We start from the raw sequence: 22,482 nt of genomic DNA on the forward strand, positions 1-22,482 counted from the left end.
CCAGCCACCGCTGGCTTCACTTTGACCTTCCTCTGTGTACACCCTTCTTTCAGCTCCTCTGCCACAGACATACAATTATTAAGTAGTATTATTGCTTGGTAATAACTATAATTACTACAAGGACTGCCCGAGATGAAAAAGGAGAAATCGAATTATCAGATGGACTGGTGTCAGAACTGGACAGTCTGTTTGTATCTCGAAAGGCCTGAATCCCTTCTCCTTCGTCCCCAGCCTTCACACGGGGCGCACAGGCTGAGGGCAGAGACCCCAAAGCGGGAGACAGGACCACGGCAGGGAAGGGGACTGGTCCAGCGTTCGGGAACCGAGATGCCAAAACCTCCCGCGCTCCTAGAGAGGACGCGGAAGCGCGGCGCAGTCCCGGAAGACGAGGTGCTGACACACTTCCGGCCTTTGTGACTCATTGTGTCTGTGTCGAGGCGTTAGGAGGGCCTAGATCCGTGTGCGGCGCCCTTCAGCCGCCCTGATCCCCAGAGTCAGCTCCCCTTGCTCGCCCAGCGACCCCAGGCCGCTCCCGGGGCTCACGGTGAGACTTGGGGCCGGCCTCTGTGGGGGGCGGGCGGGGCCGCAGGGGTGTGTGCGTGGGGGTGGGCTCTGCAGCTGCGGCCCCGGGGTCCTCTCCGGGCGGCCGGGGCGCAGCGTGAAGCGAGTCCGTGCCCGCGTCCCCGCCCCAGACCCGGCCGTCCCCTCCCCACCGCGGGCCCAGGCGGGGAGGGGGCGACGGTCCTTGGCCGGGGGTCCTGGGAGGCCGTCTGCGGGCCCCTTCCGGGCCCCTCTCCTGCAGTGTCGTCATCGTCGCTTGACGTTTCTGAGAACCGGGTCGCGAGCGAACCGACCCCTGTCTGAATGTTCTGCTCTGCTTTCGTCGCCATTTGCTTTGATTCCAGTGAGAGATTTTTTTTTTCGGGGTCCTTGCAGGACCTCGAGGTGAAAAATGCGGAAGGCTGAGAAATGGACACGTTTCAAGGTGCCGCATACGTGTTTCCAGATCACCTGCTTCTCCGCATTCCACCCCCACCCCCGAGTGGTGATTAAAGAGCTTTTGAAACCTAGTCAGAGCGGGTAAAGAATGATTCGGGTCTAGTAGAGATTATATGTGCATCCCACTCTCTTTCAGCTTTATGGACTATTTCGAAGGCTTTTGAAAACGAGCTGTCCGGTAGATGAGGTGGATTTTCCATTTCTGGGTAGTAGTTATTCTGCCTGACTTGGAAGGGGTGAAGAGTGAAAGGAATTTGTGGAAATTGCGCGGGGCCATTAGGAGACTGATTAACTGAGTGACCTTGGATAAGATAAGACACTTCCGCCAACTCTCAGTTTTGTCATCAATCAGATTAACTAGGTTTTCTCCAAAGGCCCTTCCAACTTTGAGATAATTTGATTTGGTCAATATAATTGAAAAATTCAGCTACAGCTCAGCCTGACACTGACCCCCTGCCCTCCGTTTCCTGCAGTGCCTCCAGTACTCAATAAGATACTTTCATTACAGAGAGCAGCTGTTACATGGCCTGGGACCAAAGAAAGCATTTATTGTACAGACTATTGCTAGGCTGATTGGAGGTGGTCAGTAAATAGTTGTCGAATTGAACTGTGGAGGATTCATTGTAACCAGTCAACAAAGCTCTGTTACTGTATTTGCCAGCCACGTGTGGAGAAGTAGCTTTATTACTTAGGGAACCATAATGATCATTTGCCCCAGAATGTTCCTCCAAGTTTGTATTGTCTCTGAATTACTATGCACGATGCTTGTTCATTATTTCAGGCAGTTTTCACCAATCTTAAAATACAAACAGGGAAGCTAGCTACTTAATATCATAGTCCTTTGCTGATTCCCTACTTGATCTAAGCATTTAAATTTTTTCTAACTTTATATTGTATCTAAATACAGATGAGTGTTATGTTAAATGTTACCTTTTCATTCTGAGTATCAGTATTTGGGTAGCTAGTTGTCTTTTTTTTTTTTTTTCTTCCGGTACGCGGGCCTCTCACTGTTGTGGCCTCTCCCGTTGCGGAGCACAGGCTCCGGACGCGCAGGCTCAGCGGCCATGGCTCACGGGCCCAGCCCCTCCGCGGCATGTGGGATCTTCCCAGACCGGGGCACGAACCCGTGTCCCCTGTATCGACAGGCGGACTCTCAACCACTGCGCCACCAGGGAAGCCCTAGTTGTCTTTTAAAGGTAGCTTTTTCATGTTTTAAAACATCTTAGAGCTCTGTTCAGAAATGGGTGGGAGGCAGTTTAAACTTTGAGGACTATGCCCTGGAAAAGATACTGGCCTGTTTAGAAAATAGCCTTTGGAATAAACTGAGCTTGTAACTCCAAGCCTTTTTTGTAAGAAAATCTTTAGTATTTACCTTCGGGGAGAACCAGGTACTGGGGGTGATCTTATCTAAATCGGATAGTGTGTCAGAATGGTTTTCAGCTCAAAGGGACCCCAGAGGTAGTTTTCTGCTCCTCTGTTGCCTCCCCCACCCTGCCCCAATTTGACAGATAAGGATACTGGATGTCAGAGAGGTTAAATAACTCACCCAAGGGAGGGACTCACTCTTACTCATGGGAGACTAGGATTCAGGTGTTCCACCCTGTGCTACTTTCACTATTACAGGATTTCTCCTGTTGCTTAATCTTTTAAGCAGGCTGAAAATTGGAAAGTATAGTTACATCTCTTAAGTTTATTGAAAAAATTTAAAACACTTCTCTAGTGCCTACTAAATGCCAGAGACTGTTTTAAGTGCTTCATATATGTTAACTCCTATAATCCTCACAGCAGCTCTGTGAGACAAATACTGTTTTTTAACCCAGAGAAGAAACATCTGTACTTAGAGTAACTAACCTAAGATCAGCTGGTAAGTGGTGATGCAGCTTAGTGAAACTCTTCCACCCCTGTAATTTGAGGGCAACTTTGAATGCTGTATGAATGGGCCAAAAAGAGTAACATTCAGTCAAGTATTTTTTAAAAACTAGTGCTTGCAAAGAGGTCATACTAAGTGGTCTAAGAGGTACAAAGACGCATACTCTTAACAATAGCCCAGTCGAAGAAGATGGCATGAAAAATTAAATTACCAAGAAAGAACTTGAATAGCAGATGCTTGGTGGAGACCATTAGGGCTTAGAGTTTAGAGAGAGGAGAAAAGATTGTGTGCACAGATCCTCTGAAACCTAAAATAAAACCCAGCCCTTCCACCGCTATTGTGGCTTTTCTCCTGCCCAAAGTAGGAGCAGAGAAATGGGGGGGGGGAGGGTACCTGTCAAGATTGGGGGAAGAGGGGCTGTGACCATGCCCTCATCTCTGTCCCTTAAGGTCTCACTTCCTTCTCAGAATCCCTTCCTGTTGAGTCCCACTGACCCAAGGAGCATCCTACTCTTCAAAACTGGCTAAGGTGTGGGCACAAATTAAGATTCCTTTCCTTTAGTCTCCTTAAATGCCTAAGATGGAACAGAATTTTCATAAATGAGATTTCTGACACCAGGCTAGATGCCACACTAGCTCTGCTCAGTTGTCTCTTTTGAAGGTCCCACCTGGTTAGAGTTTAGATGATTCCCACTTGCATCTCCTGCCGTGTCTCCTTAGTCACGCAGCTCTCCAGTGAAAACAGTGGATGGCAGGTGAGGCCCATTCCTGAGTGGTCGTCCTTCATAGGCCTTCCTCTTCGAAAGAATCCGTGTGTCCGCAGAAGCCCTTCCTTACCCCACACGTTGGGACAGAATGAGTTTAGTATGGTGGTTGGAGCTTGAACTGAGGGGTTCCACAGACCTAATTTCACATCCTCGCTCTACTGTTCAATTGCTCTGTGACCTTGGGTATGTTATTTAACATCTGTAAACCTTAGTTTTTTCATTATACAGTGAGACAACAATGGTGCCTACCTCCTGAGGGTGTTGTGTGAAATGCCTGGTACATAGAAAGCACTCAGTTAACATTGGTTCTTCCTATAATGCCTACTAGAGGCCTCTTGAACAGATGAGGGGCAAGTTGCATTTTAGCTTAGCTCTGAAGGATAAGTAGGATTTGAAAAGTCAGAGAAGACTGGGAGGGAAATCCCAGGCATTATCATGGGAGAAAAGGATGGTGTTCAAAATACAAGACATATTTAGGAAGTACTGAGTAGATTCATTTTGCTGGATGGAAAAGGTTCATGCAGGGGAGGGAGAGAAATTCATGGGAAATGAAGCTTGATGGGGAAACTGGGACCAGGTGCTGGGGAGTATTGACTGCAAGGCTCTAGAGTTTTAGGAAGAGGTCTGAGAGCAAGGTGGGAGGTGAACTGGGGTGGGGGATGAAGGCAGGGCACCAAAGAGAGGAAGCTGGCCTCCACGGAGCTAGATAGAAAAATAAGTATGAACAAAGAATTACTTCTCCCTGGTGCTTGCTTGGAGACTGAATGCACGTAAGGAGAGAGGAGTCAAGGAAGGTGAGATTCTGCGCCTGAGTGATGAGATGTTCGTGGGCTGTCTGATCACTAATTGCCACTAAAGGCAATAAGACGGCAGGGGGAGCTGTAATGGTTTGAGTTGTTCTTTTTTCTTTTCCTTTTTTTTTTTTTAATATTTATTTATTTATTTGGCTGCGCTGGGTCTTAGTTGCGGCATGTGGGATCTAGTTCCCTGACCAGGAATTGAACCCGGCCCCCCTGCATTGGGAGCGTGGAGTCTTAACCACTGGACCACCAGGGAAGTCCCTGAGTTGTTCTTATTTCTTCTGTGCCGTTTAACAGTCTCCCCAGTTCCCTAGAAGATAAGTAAACAAAAGTCCTTGTCCTTGAGGGGCTCAGTTGGGAGGTGGAGATAGGAACTGCAACTCAAGTAATGATAATACAAGGAGAGTAGAAGTGCCTAAGATAGGAACAGAGAAAGTACCAGGGGTGTTCAAAGGAGGAAGATATCTTATTTAATTCAGAATGTCAGGAGACAGTGTACATCTTGAAGGGTGAGTGAAAATTTGGCCAGTAGAGGTAGATAAAGGTGGGAGATTGGTCCCAGCAAAGGGCTGAAGATGCAAAGTCGCACCCTGTGCTTGGTGAACATTAAAGGGCCCAATAGGCTGAAACATAGGAGATCACTACTAAGGAAAGTAATGAGAGTAGAAAGGTCGAGGGGGTGTGTTGTTTGAACACTAAATCGGTAGATGTCAGGGATTCATTGACAGTAACTGAGGGGAAGGAGGGAATGACCAGAAGCATACTTTGGCAATACTAAGTTGACCTTGGTATGTTGTTCGTATTAGAAAGGGGAGAAATGGACGCTAGAGAAACTGTATGGAGCTAAGGCCCTAGTCTCGGCAGGAGATGTGGAGCCTGGATTAGGGTGGTGGAAGACAGTTCTGGGAGGCATAGCTGGAAAAGATAGTCTTTTCACTTTTCAGAACGAAATAAAGAGGCTAAACCTTACAGGAATTATTTAGCCTCCAGCTGGGAGAAAGCTAGCCAAAGGAGTGATCTCTTGGACTCCCTACTCGCTGCCTCTTCCTGTCTGGGTCCCAGCTCCAGGGGAGCTGTTTCCTGGAAGCTGCCTTGTAGCTGTCAGTCTCTCCTCAGGGCTTCTCCAGCACTCAGGTTGTAACCTCCTTAGAACTGTTGGCACATCTGCTTTGTACTGTAATTATTTGTGTAAAAATAGGAATGGTGCTTCTCATCTTTTTATTCCCCTCAGTTTAGCAAGACACTTTGCATACTGTAGATTGCAGAAATGGTTAGGAAATTGAATACTCGTAACTGTAAGGACTTTCCAGGTAAAGCTGTTCTGAAGTTGAAAAACAAATATATTTCCTGCGGCAAGGTGGGTGGATGCAAAACAGATCTGAAGGAGTGGATGGGAAGGGCTAGAAGATGGTTTGCAACAGGACTTTTACCAGTTTAAAATCATTGGAGAAATGACTTAATTCCCACATTGTTTTTACATTTATGTAGAAAGCCTTTTTGAATGTAATATTCTTTATTGTTATTATGGACTGCTATTTTAATAAGGGTTTCTGGTTTTCATTAAGGACCAAAGAAAGAGAGAGAAAGAAACTAATCCTGTGATAAATCTCAGATTAAAATCATATTCTTTGCGATTAGAACAGTCATCTCCAAACTTCTGGTCACACGTTTCTGTCAGTAAAAACTATTTAGAAAAATCATATACATGTACCAGTGTTTTGTATAATTAAAAAATACATTAAGTTGTGCTATTCTAGAAAAATTTTTGTGCTTTCAATGTACATGATCCTTTTTCCATCAAAATAACTAATAATTCTTCAGTGAGAGCCATGTAATTAAAAATACTTTGCTAGTTTAAAACTCTTGGCTTATCTCATTGTTATAGAACAATTGGATGCTCTGTCTCTAAAGGTTGAATTTGATGCTTAATTTTGATGGCTGTAGAGGTGGAAAAAAAAAGATGCTTCACAAAGATTTGTCAGTTCAGATGGAAGCGACACATTGTTGCCTCTGCTCAGTAACTCATGATTGATCTTGTCCACCAACCATGTTAAATTTTTGTTCTTGAAATTCAGCTAGTACGTTTCCATTTTCCATGCCCTTAAATCGCCTGTTCTTACAAACTAATCAAAAGGTGTTTTATAAAGGGTGGGATGAATTGGGAGATTAGGTTTGACATAAATACATAACCATGTGTAAAATAGATAGCTAGTGGGAACCTGCGGTATAGCACAGGGAGCTCAGCTCAGTGCTCTGTGATGACCTAGAGGGGTGGGATGGTGGGGGATGGGAGGGAGGTCCAAGAGGGAGGAGATATATGTATACATATAGCTGATTCACTTCATTGTACAGCAGAAACTAGCACAGCATTGTAAAGCAGTTATACTCCAATAAAAAAAATAAAAAGGTGTTTAGCCAAAAAAAAAAGGTGTTTTATAATTTTAACAAACAGATTTAAGACCCACTAAAAATTCTCATTTGGAAGATTTTTAAACAAATTAGGAAATATTTCCAAGTTTTTAAAATGTGTAGATAATAAAGATTTTCCAGGAAAGTGAGTATCATTTTTGGCAGTTAAAATTATGTAACAACACACATCTGTTCTCATATCTTTCCTCACAATTTTTTTTAAGCAGCTACTTTCTCACTTACTGGTTGACTTCTTAAGTTTGATTCAGTTCCACATTTGTTTTTACCTTCTAACCTGGCTGAGTTAAAAATTGCTGTGCAGTTTTCTTGTTTGTGTGTGTTTGCATCGTTAGTATTTCCCTAATTGTAGTTTCTCTGAAAGAATCTTTAAAGCTGCTTGTCTCTCTTTTTTTTGAGATGTAATTGATATGTAACATTATATTGGTTTCAGGTGTACAACATAAGGATTCAATATTTGTGTATATTCCAAAGTGATCACCACAATAGGTCTAGTTAACATCTGTCACCATAGTTACATTTTCTTTTTTTCTTTTATTATTTATTTTTGGCTGCGTTGGGTCTTCATTGCTGCACGCAGGCTTTCTCTAGTTGCGGTGAGCGGGGGCTACGCTTCGGTGCGGTGCACGGACTTCTCATTGCAGTGGCTTCTCGTTGCAGAGCATGGGCTCTAGGCGCACAGGCTGCGGTAGTTGTGGCACACAGGCTCAGTAGTTGTGGCTCACGGGCTCTAGAACGCAGGCTTAGTAGTTGTGGCACATGGGCTTAGTTGCTCCGAGGCACGTGGGATCTTCCCGGACCAGGGCTTGAACCCGTGTCCCCTGCATTGGCAGGCGGATTCTTAACCACTGCGCTGCCAGGGAAGTCCCCTACATTTTATTTTCTTTTGATGAGAATTTTTAGAACTACTCTCAGCAACTTTCAAATATGCAGTACAGTATTATTATTATTATTATTATTATTTTTTTTTTTTGCGGTATGCGGGCCTCTCCCTGTTGTGGCCTCTCCCGTTGCGGAGCACAGGCTCCGGACGCGCAGGCTCAGTGGCCATGGCTCACGGGCCCAGCTGCTCCGCGGCATGTGGGATCTTCCTGGACCGGGACACGAACCCATGTCCCCTGCATCGGCAGGCGGACTCTCAACCACTGCGCCACCAGGGAAGCCCCCAGTATTATTATTAACTGTAGTCACCATGCTGTACATTACATCCCCAGGACTTAACTTATTTTATAACTGGAAGTTTGTATCATTTGACCCATTTTGCTCACACACACCCCCATGCTTGTCTCATGTGTGACATGTCACAGTTCAGCATTTAGACCAAGTGAGCTTGATACTCTCCATTTGTACATTAAATATGGTTTATTTTTTCTCACTTTTAAAATATAAATAGACGTTCTGATATTTTCTTTCTCTGTCCAAAGTGAATCATCTTGTATTGACCAAGGCACCCATAAAAATAATAGAAATAGCTAGACGGTGGGTTAGCAAGTCCTGGCCTTCACGTTTGGCTTGAGTATTGACTCTGCTAGGGAGGTAGCCTCCTGCTCCTGAGCAAATCACTTGAGTCCTCCGAGCCGCAGTCGTGTCATCTGTGAGATGGTGCTCCAAGGGTGTCGTGGGAGGTGGTAAGATGGCTAGCGTGCTGCTGAAGCGGGTGCCTGGCACCCCACTAACATTCCGCTCTCACTGGGCTTAGCGTGTAAACACATGATGTCATAGCCTGCCCTCCTCCTGGAGGGACGGTGCTCAGGCAAACATCCTGAGGGGGGAATTTGCCAGTTGGAAGTTTGTTTGCAAACCTTAATATCTACAGTGACAGGGAAAACAGTGTGGCTCTGGAGGCTTCCCCCCCCCTTGCTATTCAGAGACTTTTATTGATTGATTGATTGATTGATTGATTGATTGGCTGTGTTGGATCTTCATTGCTGTGTGTGGGCTTTCTCTAGTTGCGGCGAGTGGGAGCTACTCTTCGTTGCGGTGTGCGGGCTTCTCATCACGGTGGCTTCTCTTGTTGTGGATCACAGGCTCTAGGCACGTGGGCTTCAGTAGTTGTTGCACGCGGGCTCAGTAGTTGTAGCTCGTGGGCTCAGTAGTTCTGGTGCATAGGCTTATTTGCTCTGCGGCACATGGGATCTTCCCAGACCAGGGCTCGAACCCATGTCCCCTGTGTTGGCAGGCAGATTCTTAACCACTGCTCCATCAGGGAAGCCCCCAGAGGCATTTATTTTTTTTTTTTTTTTTGCGGTATGCGGGCCTCTCACTGTTGTGGCCTCTCCCGTTGCGGAGCACAGGCTCCGGATGCGCAGGCCCAGCGGCCATGGCTCACGGGCCCAGCCGCTCCGCGGCATATGGGATCCTCCCAGACCGGGGCACGAACCCGTATCCCCTGCATCGGCAGGCGGACTCTCAACCACTGCGCCACCAGGGAGGCCCCGCCCCAGAGGCATTTTTAATGCCTTGATGTGTAGCCTTGTATGAAGTATTAACAGTACAGGTCACTTTTCATAAAGGTACCAATAACTTTTTTTTTTTTTTTTTTACTCCTTCAGGAATAGTACAGAAACAGATATCAGAAAACATTTCCCAGGACAGAAAGGAGAGCACAGACCCTGTTTGGATCAAGTCAGGTCCCTGAGCCTGAATGATGACTGCTGAGTCAAGGGAAGCCACCGGTCTGTCCCCCCACGCTGCCCAGGAGAAGGACGGCATTGTGATAGTGAAGGTCGAAGAGGAAGATGAGGAAGAGCACGTGTGGGGGCAGGACGCCAGTCTGCAGGAGTCTCCTCCTCCCGACCCAGAGATCTTCCGCCAGCGGTTCAGGCACTTCTGTTACCAGAACACTTTTGGGCCTCGAGAGGCCCTGAGTCGACTGAAGGAACTTTGTCACCAGTGGCTGCGACCAGAGATAAACACCAAGGAGCAGATCCTGGAGCTGCTGGTGCTGGAGCAGTTCCTTTCCATTCTGCCCAAGGAGCTCCAAGTCTGGCTGCAGGAATACCGTCCCGATAGTGGGGAGGAGGCTGTGACCCTTCTGGAAGATCTGGAGCTGGATTTATCAGGACAGCAGGTAAGAAGAGGGGAAACCTGTCATGTGTGAGCAGCACGTGGACTTTGAGACTGGAGCAGAGAGAAAGTTACTGACTTAAAGTTTGTATTAATATAGTCCTTGTGGTGCTTTGATCCTGTTCTGCTTGGATATTAAAAAGTATTCTGGCCCTGTCCTTCCTGCAGCCACTGGTATATTTACTGTCTTTTTTCGTTTGTTTAAATTCCTGTTTAAAAAGTGATTTACCCACAAGCCCAACCTGTTTGTCCTCAGGTCCCAGGTCAAGTTCATGGACCTGAGATGCTCGCAAGGGGGATGGTGCCTCTGGATCCAGTACAGGAGTCCTCGAGCTTTGACCTTCCTCGTGAGGCCACCCAGTCCCATTTCAAGCATTCATCTCGGAAACCCCGCCTCTTACAGCCACGGGGTAAGAAGCAAGGTTTCACATGGCGGGAAAGAAGCAAACTATTCCAGATGGGAGTGCCCTCTCTGTGTTGCTAAATGCCTGTAATAGAGAAGCATGTTTACTTCTATTGTCGTTATTACTAAATATCAGAGGAAATATAACTTACAGACCAATATCAGGAGTTAAATAATGTTACCAAGGAGGTAAGTGAAATGTGCATAATGAACTTGGGTGGACATTATTATTATTTGTTGAATTGTTAGTATTCTGGATGTCTAGCAGGTTTTTTTTTTTACAGGAAAGTCCTAGGAAGAGATGAAATATAGCCAACACTCTAGTATGTCGTAAATTATCTTTAAAAGGATCATTTATCAATTCATTTTATTTAAAATGTATAAAATACTGTAACATCACTCTATTTCTAGGTTACTTTCAAAAATTCCACAGAATGGGAAAAGGATGGAAAAAATATTTTGTTTTTGGTTGAGGAACATGAGGCAAAAAAATCACTTCAGGGTCATATAAATAAAAATCAGTTGAATTTTTTTTCCTTTGAGGGAAATATTAACAATATTTTTATCCAATTTTAAAATCAAAGTTGATACGTAGAATATCAGTAAAAGAAAAAAAAATAACATGCTAAAAGTATGGTTGTTCAGCAAGAGTTGACAAAGGCTCAGTCCTTAACCAGTGTGTTTATTTATGATGACATTCAGGATAGGAATATTAGAGCTTAAGGAAGTATTGTCTTCCGTGCATTCTGCAGGATAGCCAGCGCTCGTAAGCTGGAGAAAGCCTTGTGAGCCAACCAGTGTGCTGTGATGTTTATCCACTGCTGTCCACCCAGTCCCGTTAGGTCCTCGTAGGGTTTGTGAGCTCTCTCCGCACTCCACCAGGTGAAGTCAGGAAACGGAGGAGGATCTTCGTGGTTTTAAGTGCCAGATTAGGGCTGATTCAGGTTACCAGAGTAGCAGCTTTCCAGACCCTGGAACATACAGTTGTTAAGTCGTAAATAGTTCTTGAAGGAATTGAGGCATATGCACTTTCTCAGTTTCTCTTTGTGCTGCTCATCTTCCAGAGTGTTTCCTAACTCTCAGAGGGTTAAAGTGCTAGGTACTTGATCTTTTTCTACATTTTGCTTTAGCTTATATTATTGCTGTATATTCTGAAATAGTTACAAGATTTACTAATTCCGTTTCAAATTAGTTTTTCTAGTATCTTTGCAGCGCAGTAACATCATCTGTTCACCAGTAACATTTCCAAATCTAACATTACTTGGCAAGGGAGGATTTTGATTTTGCCGTTTAAAATTTTTCCAGTTTTTCTTGCACATTGCAGTTAGTGTGATCCTATATTGTAGATGTCTTTTATTAGATGAGTGTCAACCCAGACCTTTATACATTTGTAAATGTCTCCTTGACATTCGAACCATGTGTGCATTTTATCCAAAAACTGTGGCTAAGTGAGGGAGAAAAGTAGAGGGACAAAAAATGGCAGAAACTTACCCAGAAGTAAGAAGAGCCCCTTCCTTCTCAGTGTTTCAAGATATTACTATACTAAAGATTTTAAAAACTGTTGTATTTTCCACAACTGAATGGGATTCTGAAGTCCTGGTATACTGTTCGTTGGACTGGAGAAAATTAAATTATGAGCCAGACTTGAATGTGGGCTGAGTGTTACCTACTTCTGTGGCTGAGAGTGGGAACCCGGGTTCTAGTTCTGGCTCTGCCCTCTTAACAAGATGATGTTAGGCAAGTTGTTTACCCTCTCGGGGCTTCGGTTTCCCCTTCTTTAAAATGAAGGAGTTGGACCAGGTGATTTTAAGGACCCTTTTATGACCCTTGTTACTCCTGCTTAAGAACAGAGGTCTTGGGAAGACACAGATCATGCCTTTTCTTTCTTATATTCTCTGTGGTTCTCAGTTCTGTAGTTAAACACTGAACATTGGGCATGCTGGTACAAGAAAGAGGGTGCCCCTGGGCCCTTCTTTGAGGGAAGGCCCAGAGCAGAGCTGGCTTCACTCACAGCTCCTTTCTCCTCCCTCAGCTTTCCCTGCCACCCACGTTCCTGCCCCTCATCACGAGGGGGGTCCCAGAGACCAGGCGATGGCATCTGCACTGTTCTCAGCAGATTCCCAGGTGAGCTGTGGGCCCCTCTGCCCTCCTGAGTCCCTCACATCTGCCTCTTCCTGGGGCTCTTTCAGCGGTCTTCACCAGGACACTGGCTCTTGATGTCCCTGCCCACAGAGTAGCCCCACTCCCACCTGTCCACTAGAGCCTGGCGTGGTCACCTTTTCTTTCCCAGCATCCTGTAGGTTTGCAGTCACCTCCGTCCCCGACTCCAGGTTCGGGCAGTGGGACTGTCCCTGGACTTTGGGAGAACTGAGTGTGGGGATCTCATGTTATTTCAGGCAATGGTGAAGATCGAGGACATGGCCGTGTCCCTCATCCTGGAGGAATGGGGATGTCAGAACCTGGCTCGGAGGAATCTGAATAGGGACACCAGGCAGGAGAATTATGGGAACATGATTTCCCAGGGTAAGATGGCTGCAGGATTATTGTCTGATAAGATTGTATTGCCTCTTTTTCTGTTAGTTCTGGGATCTCTGATGTGTTAGAGACTACTGAGCCCCTTTCTTCAGACCAGATAGAGAAGGAGAACAATTTTTCTTTAATCCCAAAAGCCTGGTACTGGGACTTCCTGATTCCAGGTGGATTTTTTACCTCTAGGTAGTTTTTGCTGTTTGAAAGCAGAAATACTTTTATGTTCTGAATCCCCACCTCTTCAACTACTCTGTCACCATTGAGGACTCTGCTTCATTCCCTGTGGATACAATTAAGTGCTTTTGTCAGGGGGAGTGTCTGTATTTCCTAGTATAGAGGGCCAGGTGAGAATTGATCATCAGTCTAATCCTAACCTGGGACCATGTTCCTGAACCTACACTGCATCCTGCCATGGGCTTTCAGTCTTGCATCCTGTGAGCGCTGCTCCACGACAGCTCTGTATAATTCCATGAACTTGTACCTGTACCTCCCTTATGGTCAGGATTCCCAGATTCCAAACCTAATGGTGATCTTCTATGAAGAGCTCTGGCTCCTGAGTGTGTAGTTAAAGAACAAAGAAGTTCTAAGAGGCATCAACCAGATAAGACAAGGTGACAGTTGACAAACAGTCCCATATGTCTCTATTAGGTCTTAACCCCTGGGAGACAGTACTGCAGGAAGCTCTCAGATCAGTCCTGTCATAGGGAAGGCCACTTCCTAAGACTTGTGCCTAGGGAGGGCAGTGGTAGGGTGAATGAAGGGAAGTTATGAAGAAAGGATGTTACTACAGAAACCTCAAGTTTTGTTTTGAACCACAGGGATAACTGGGGTTTGTTGTTTCTTAGTACTTGCTCTTTGGACGAGGTGAAAATTAAGCCAAAAAACTGATCTCTGTTTGTGAGCGGGGTAGTACCCACCCCTTGCTAACTTAAAACAAAACAAAACATTGGGAACAGCCGGGGGACTATCCAGATCATCAAGGACCTAGGCTTGGAATTCGAAAGAAGTAGACCAGTTTCCTCTTCCTTATGATCAGGTCAGTATTTATGGTGACTTCATCACTCAAGTCAGGGGTTAGATACTCAACTCCTTCAGTGATTGTGTTGAGATAGTGCACACTCACTTGGAAAGGTTTCTTAAGGCCAAGTAAATAAAGAATAGATTTGGGATAGTTTGGTTTTTTCCTAGACAAATGTAAACATATATAAAATAGTGTTTTTGTACTGAACAATTTTTAGTCTATACTTAAAAAACAGGGTGGCACACAAAATATAGCAGTTCACAATAAGAATATATTCCAGTGTTTTAACAGGCAGATTGCTAAAATCAGAGGATCATCTCTGCATTTGTAAGATCTTGTCCTTTTTTTTTTTTTTTTTTTTTTGCGGTATGCGGGCCTCTCACTGTTGTGGCCTCCCCCGTTGCGGAGCACAGGCTCCGGATGCGCAGGCCCAGCGGCCATGGCTCACGGGCCCAGCCGCTCCGCGGCATATGGGATCCTCCCAGACCGGGGCACGAACCCGTATCCCCTGCATCGGCAGGCGGACTCTCAACCACTGCGCCACCAGGGAGGCCCTAGATCTTGTCTTATATTACGTCCTTTGTGGGCTGTCTCCGGAATTGTTTTCGGTCTCTTTGTTCTCAGTAGTTCTCAGTCATTTGTCAGTGCAGGTTTCAGTTACATGTACTAATGCCCCAACCAGCTTCTTCACCCTCATTCCTGTTGCTTGAGCACTGTCAGCTCTGTGCTGCTCTCCCTGGTGGAGAGAAACTAGTTTCTGTGTCTGAAGGTAACCTGCCAGGTTCAGTGCTCCTTGTTTTGCCTGTTAACTATCACCTTGTCAATAAAAATCTCAGAGAATTGGCAGAGTATTTGCTTTTTTTTTTTTATTATTAATTGCATTCCTTACTTTCTGGTAATACCACTTATCATTTTCTAGGAAAGACCTGTCCATTCTCTCTTTTTTTTTAACTCATAAATTCTTTTTTTTTTTTTTGCGTTATGTGGGCCTCTCACTGTTGTGGCCTCTCCCGTTGCGGAGCACAGGCTCCGGACGTGCAGTCTCAGCGGCCGCAGCTCACGGGCCCAGCCGCTCCACGGCATGTGGGATCTTCCCGGACCGGGGCACAAACCCGTGTACCCCTGCATCGGCAGGCGGACTCTCAACCACTGCACCACCAGGGAAGCCCATTAACTCATAAATTCTTAATTAGAACTGGAACATGATTTAAAAAAAAAATTTTTTTTTTAGCCTCACAGCATGTGGGCTCTTAGTTCCCCAACCAGGGATTGAAGCCGCACCCCCCTGCATTGGAAGCACGGGGTCTTAACCACTGGACCACCAGGGAAATCCCTGGACCATGATTTTTTTTAATGTGTATTTATTCTTTCAGATTAATTACCAGGTGACCAAATTATAGAACCATGAGTTGTGACCTCTTATGTTCCTTAATTCCTCACCCCTTCCTTCCTTCCTCGCCTGGTTCTGTTCCCTCTGCTCGCTCCTGGCCTCTCTGCACGCTCCCTCCATTGTCCTTTCCACGCTTTGCCTGCCCTCTCATTTCCCAATTCTACTCCAAGTTGTCCCTATGTTTTTTCCCTTGTTTTTCTACTATTTTATCTCCATTTAATATTGTGAGGTCATTTTGCAGGCAGGTAGAAGCTTCCTGGAAAACAGTGTCACTTGAGTAACCCACATATTCAAAAGAAAAAGATGCTATTTGTATTTTTTATTTATTGTGTCAGGTTGTGAAAACAGGAATGAGAATGAGGAGTCCACCTCAAAAGCTGAAATTGCAGAAGACTCAGCATCACATGGGGAGACCACAGGAAAATTCCAGAAAGATTTTGGAGAAAAACGTGACCAGCAAGGCAGAGTAGTAGAAAGGCAGCAGAGAAACCCTGAGGAGAAGACTGGAAAAGAAAAGAGAGATCCGGGGCCAGCTGCAGTCAAGGAAAAAAAAAAACCCAGCACAGGAGAGCGAGGTCCAAGGGAAAAGGGTAAAGGACTGGGGAGAAGTTTCAGTCTGAGCTCAAACTTCAACACCCCTGAAGAAGTTCCGACAGGAGCAAAGTCCCACAGATGTGATGAATGTGGTAAATGCTTCACAAGGAGTTCAAGCCTTATTCGCCATAAAATAATCCACACCGGAGAAAAGCCCTATGAATGTAATGAGTGTGGGAAAGCCTTCAGTCTTAACTCAAACCTTGTCCTGCATCAGCGAATCCACACAGGAGAGAAGCCTCATGAATGTAACGAGTGTGGCAAAGCCTTCAGTCACAGTTCAAATCTCATTCTGCATCAGCGGATCCACTCTGGGGAGAAACCCTACGAATGTAACGAGTGTGGGAAGGCCTTCAGCCAGAGCTCAGACCTTACTAAGCATCAGAGAATCCACACGGGGGAAAAGCCCTATGAATGTAGTGAATGTGGAAAAGCTTTCAACCGAAACTCATACCTTATTTTGCATCGGAGAATTCACACCCGAGAAAAACCCTATAAGTGCACGAAGTGCGGCAAGGCCTTCACCCGGAGCTCTACCCTCACTCTGCATCACAGAATCCACACCAGAGAGCGAGCCTCTGAGTACAGCCCCGCCTCCCTCGATGCTTTCGGAGCATTCCTGAAAAGCTGTGTGTAAAGCGAGAATTTGTCAACAAGCCATTTCCCCTTTTCGTTTCTAAAATTACTTCAGAGATGTGTGCCCACGGAGGGGAAAAAAAAAGCCTCAACAGGTTAAAAAAAAATCACACTTATGGATCCTTACAGGTACATCAGCAGTGTTCTGCCTTTGCCTAGACTTTGGGCGTATAATTCTTCCACAGCCCCTGCAGGGAAGTGCTAGTCATAGGCATGGATAATCCACATGCTATTTCCACACAGGATAGAAGCACACACACAGGAAAATGTCAAGCTTTTCAGCAATGAGGAGACCTTTAAGGCGCTCTTGAACTCTCCGCAACCACAGTACATAATTGAAAGACTAAGATCGGCTCTGTGAAAATGACACTGAGGTTCAAAACCTGCTTGCCGCAAACACGCCCTACTTGGCCAACGTCTTGCTGAACCTTATTTCTCAAAAAAGAGGGACAGTTTGAACAAAAACTACATCGGCACATGCTGCTCAAACTAGTTATATATATACGGTAAGTTCTCTACAGTCGCTGGTAGCCTACCAAAGCTATAGAAATCTAGGACTGCGCTGTCAGTATCAAACCAAAGATTTCTATCTCCTCCTGAAAGAGAGGGCATGCGCACCAGTCTACAGTTCCAAAGGACAGCTGCAGATGTAGATGGTTCCCTCCTCATGACTGAGATAAATCCTACTGAAATGGCAACCGTGATTCAAAACACTTCTCTCCCTTCGCGAAATCCCCGAATTCCCTAAAGCACTATCGCACTCCTAACTGCGTTTCTCCACAGGTTAGCACTTGATTGCATACTGTCTTTGAATCTTTTGTTGTTCCGTGTGTGAAAGTTTTCATCACTCCCCAAAAGAGAGGCTTCTCTCGTCGGGGGATATATTTATATCCCCGACAGCCCTGGACACAGTGCTGACCATATGAGAAGTGCTCATTAGGCCTAACAGGATTTGTACATTCACGACAAGGCCTGTGAGTCACGAGTACCTGAAATACGGTAGCGTGGCCCAGCTTGTGAGCCCGAGGCGTGGCTAAAGCTCTAGGGTAGCATGCTATTTTTGTCCTAAATATAAACGAAGGGTGCTGGTCAGCCACCAGCGTAGACTATCTAGACACAGATCAGAGAGTAAATACCATGAAATGTCAAACGACTTTGTTGTCATCCGTCATCTTAAAGAACAATGTGAACACTTACTAAGGCAAAGATGGCAAAGATCTTAACCAGAGTTTCTTCAGTCAGCTGCTGAACAACATGATGATTTGGGCACTTTCTGAATCATTTGTAACTTTAAAGTTCAAAGGATGTGATTTCTGTTGCTTTTCAGAAAAAGGAACATTGGAGGGAGCATTTTTTTTCCCACAGAAACTTCCAGAAACTTCGAAAAGACATTTGAGATCGTTAGCTGGCAATTACTAAACGTGTCTGTTGCTCTGAGAAGCTCACCAATGTGCTAAGATGTGGTTGGTCGTATTGTAGTCATACTGCATAATGTCTTTTCTGTTTCTCATCACTAGAGACTGAGGTGAGGTTATGAAACTTTGATCTTTCCCATCATCTGTGCAGAAGGATGCATTAGCTTCTGCGTAGAAGCCAGCGACAGACCATTTTCAGATGCACACACAAGAGACCCAAGCAGCGTGGGTCACATAGGAAGTCATCAGGGCCTTGGATAGAGGTGACTGCTCGTGAGAGCGCACGAATGATTGTGGACAGCCCTGCAGGGACTTAGAAACAGACTAAGAACACACCTGAAGACTAGCCCCATAACGGGAGACCCCTCACATAGAGTTTGAGATTTTCCGTCAAGAACTAAAACTGTCACTCATCACTGGTTTGCTAGCCAACAACCCAAGCCTGTGAGACAGTGTCACTTCACCGGGAACCATGGAGGTGGGGGCACCTGTGGCCTTAGCTCTGGGCCAAACAGCACTTTTTCTCTGGCCTCTCTCTCTAACTTGGAGCAACTCCAGCTTCCCGGTAGCTCCTAAGCAGTTGCATCAGTGTTGCCTGGGGGAACTTAAAGGAAGTCAGCTGGTGACCAGAGTATTCTAACCATCCAATTTAAGAAAAACAGGAGAGAGACTCCAGAAGAGCACACCTAAGTAACTTTTTATAGTAAGGGAAGGTAGAAGAAATGCTTTTAGGAATTTTCTTCAAAGAGTGAGACATAGTGGTGGTCGCATAGAAAACTGCTGATGCTTTTGAGCAAAGACTTTTGCTGCCAGGAAGCAACTGAAAGCAGTGAGGTGCTTAACTCCAGACACCGATTGAAGCACCGACTCTTGTGAAGAGGGAAACAACACTGGTCAGGTCCACCCACATTAGCTTTTTTATGCGGACATGATTCAGCCGTCATTTCTTTTTTTTTTTTTTTTTTTTTTTTTTGCGGGCCTCTCACTGTTGTGGCCTCTCCCGTTGCGGAGCACAGGCTCCGGATGCGCAGGCCCAGCGGCCATGGCTCACGGGCCCAGCCGCTCCGCGGCATATGGGATCCTCCCAGACCGGGGCACGAACCCGTATCCCCTGCATCGGCAGGCGGACTCTCAACCACTGCGCCACCAGGGAGGCCCCGTCATTTCTTTTTAATGGAAGTTAACTATAACCTGTGCCCCACATTTAATTCCCATTTCCTGGGACATCGTACTGACTGTGTGGGATGGCCACGGGCATTGCTCCAGATCTTCAGCAGATGGACTCCTTGAAGCAGCTATTTGAAGACAAGTTTTCTGAAGAAAACCAGCTACCACTGTTTATTAAAACCATCTGCATTGCATTCATTTATCAGCTCTTCAGCGCAAAGTGTAATAGAGTCATGGCCCAAAAGGCTTATGACATCTAAATTAGTGCTCAGGATAGTCATTTGAAAGTTGTCAACTGGCTGAAGTATGTTAATGGTTTAAGTACTCTAGTTAACTGTTAGCATGCTAGTTGACCCAGTGGAAGTTTTTGAGGGGTTTTTAAAAATATACCTTAACCTTGCCAGGAAGAGAAGTAAAAGTCTTCAAGTTGTGGGGCATTTGTTTCTACTTCATCCTGGCAGGCAAGGCTAAAGCCTAAGACTACAGATGTATGAGGCATCTTGATATGGAAGGCACTTAGTATTTTATTAAAGGCATAAAAGTGAAACTGTGCTAAATATGTACAGAGAGGTTGACCCGTTTGATACCTAAGACAATTCACATCTTACCTGGCGTCAGAGAAGTCATCCCAGGAAGGAACCTCTTGAATGTGATAAATATGGCAAAGCCTTTAATCACATCTCAGCCCTTAGCATCAGAAAGCTCACACTGTAAATAAACATTATTAATATTATATGTGTGGAAAACTTTCATGTGTAGCACTCATTGCTTTGGACAGAAAATGAATTCCGTCAGTATGTTCCAATCATGTATTGAATTTCAGAAACACTGCAGAGGAAGCTCAATCTTAACTCCAGAGGATCCACAGAAGAAGAAAAAAAAAATGTGGGGAAATGCTAAAGAAATAGCAAATGTACAACTTCTGACAAAAATTGTTAATGTTGGGTACTTCTATATATTTTGTATGACCATAATGTCAGTGTCTGTGTTTTGTATCTCCAGCCCCTGTTGTTATTCTGTATATTTCCTGTAAACAGATAATGTATTTTTATTTTAATCTATTTGATAGAACACATCACTCCAAAAGAGCAAAGTTTTGGAGTAGTGAAGAAGTTGATGTGGTCATAGACAGAAAGTCAGTTCACAGAACTGAGGAAGGGGAAAAAGAGAAAAAAACCTTCATAGTTTGGTGCTTATCAAGTCAAGAGCTTAGGAGATGAGTGGAATCGCTAGGAGAGACAGGCGACTAGGGCACTAAAATGGAACAGTTCTAGAAACATCTGCAGCTTCCTGAGAGTGTTCTCTTCAAAGCCAGGAAGTTGACCGCTTAGCTGCCAGATCACCATTTCAAGCAAGGAGAATGGGTTCTCTGAGCTTGTGGGGGGAGGAAGAAGGTCTGCCCCCGTCAATCAAGAAGAGGGCATGTCCTGGGAGGGCCAGTGGGACCACTTACCTTGACCCAATGGTGTGAAGCATAGTCCTGCTTCCTCCACTAACTCTTAAATTTCTGTGTTTAGAAAACTTGGGATAGGAAAACACCAGGATGGGTTCTTCCCGGGAAAATAGACACACAGGCATCCAGTCCCTGGGATTGCAGGAAGGCTTGAGAAGCATTTTGCAATATTCCTGTCTCATCTGTCTCCTGTGTACCCTCCTTGCTCCCACTCACTTCGCCTGGCCTGTGATTATTAGGAGAGAGGGCTTGTGAAGGTTCATAGCTGGGAAAGAACTTTTTTCTAATTTTTATCCTAGAGTTGATCACCTTTTATTGCAGGGTCTCGTCGTCCTGACGTCCTCATCTAAAGCTAGCTAACCAGGCTCATCCTACCATCCCCACAGAAGAGTCATCGTGTGAATTGGAGTAACAGTATTAAAACGTAGTCACACAGCGACAGCAGTACTTAGCAGCGGAGCCGTGTGTTTGTGGGTCCCACTCTGTGCAACTTATCAGAAATACTGATGAGGGGGCTATGGTTCCCCACCTGGGAAACCACGTGAAGGTCTGCAGATTGCAAAGTGAAACGTAGAATCAGAGAAAAGGAAATTAAGTGGTATAAATAGATCTTTTCATAGAAGTTAGAGTAGATTTTTATTTCAACTACTACTGGAGAATATAATAAAAAGTATTATTTGAAAAGTTTCCCTAACATTGAGGTTTCGTTTTTAGAATGGACACACTACTGTACATTGAAAAGTAGTTACTTATTTTGCTATTCAAATTAATTTTTTATTATATCTAAAAATGAAATTATCTGTTTTACTTTACAGAGCTTTGTAAAACAAACTTGAAGTTATAGGGAGGTAAGCCATCTCCAATTCTGCAGGTCAAACAAAAGTTTGGGAACTATTTTGGACATCTCATAATACAGAATGTCTTAACATGAGAACTTAGTTTCATATTGTCTGGTTCTGTTTAACAGTTGATACCACAAGCCTCATGTTTTTCTCTTATCCTAAAACAGTGGAAGGTAAAGAGGGGGCATTAGGTCGACTTCTGAACAATGGTCTGTTATTTTCACAGGTTTTTTGTTTTGTTTTTCTTTTAATCATTGAGGTTCTCACCTCCATTTACTAAAGAATCATGACTCACTTCAAATTACACAGTAATCAGCAAAGTTAATTGGTCTTAAAATTAAATTTTCTCCCTTCAGCAAGCACTCATTAAGCAGTCAGGCTGAGTGCGTTAAGATACAAAGAGTAAGTTCTGTGAGGGATTGAAAGGTGATGCTGAAACTGGGATTTCATTCCAGTTTCAGATGCGGGTTTCAAGTTCCTTTGGTCCAGGGAAGGGACCAGGCAGCTGCCTGAGTCGCTATTGTTTAGTCTCCCGACAAGGTCAGGTTTGCTAGGAAGGAGAGTGTAGGGGAGGGTTGTAGGGGCCAGACTCCCAGCTGCGGAAGAGTGGTGAGGGAGCCCTGTGGAGGGAGAGAAGAGGGACTGCTGGGCATGTGCTGGGGGCCAGTGCTCGCCTGCCTTCCCCACCCCCCTACCCCCACTTCAGCCACTTGACAGTAAGGTTTTAGTCTGCCGAGCGAGGACAAAGCGTATTAGATTTAGAGGTGCTTCTTCTGGTTGCAGGGGTTCTTACGTGAGAGGGCTGGGCAGGGGGAAGCAGGTTGTGACGACACAGGAAAATCTTGTTCTAAAAATCTAAGTTTGGGGGCAAGGGGCGGGATATTCAAGCAAAATCAGCAATTATTTTAACATGAACATAAATATTTTTATTAACTTTTAGTTAAATAGAGGTTATTACACCCAGGTCAACACAATAAGCCTAAATCTATATAGAGAGCTAACTCAGGCATTGTCTTGTTTATCTGTAGACTGGATAAAACAAACCTTTCCTGTTTTGTCAGTTCCTAGTTTCTTAGTTTAGAATAAATTAGACGAAAAGAAACT

General features: G+C 45.0%; 1 protein-coding gene across 2 annotated transcripts; it reads left to right on the top strand.

Annotated features, from left to right (window-relative positions):
* Positions 1-432: 432 nt before the first annotated feature.
* On the top strand, positions 433-18,862 carry ZKSCAN1 (zinc finger with KRAB and SCAN domains 1). 2 transcript variants are annotated; one of them, XM_082645436.1, is made up of 6 exons: positions 433-544; positions 9,415-9,932; positions 10,185-10,338; positions 12,364-12,455; positions 12,728-12,854; positions 15,607-18,862. In XM_082645436.1, the coding sequence occupies exons 2-6, from the start codon at positions 9,507-9,509 to the stop codon at positions 16,500-16,502; spliced, it is 1,695 nt and encodes a 564-aa protein (XP_082501562.1). In that variant the 5' UTR covers positions 433-544; positions 9,415-9,506; the 3' UTR covers positions 16,503-18,862. The 2 variants fall into 2 exon arrangements, with proteins under 2 accessions (XP_082501562.1, XP_082501563.1); XM_082645437.1 differs by lacking the exons at positions 12,364-12,455; positions 12,728-12,854.
* The last annotated feature ends 3,620 nt before the right edge of the window (positions 18,863-22,482 follow it).

The sequence above is a fragment of the Mesoplodon mirus genome (genome assembly GCF_964341445.2).
Source record: "Mesoplodon mirus genome assembly, chromosome: 15".
Taxonomy (NCBI): domain Eukaryota; kingdom Metazoa; phylum Chordata; class Mammalia; order Artiodactyla; family Ziphiidae; genus Mesoplodon; species Mesoplodon mirus.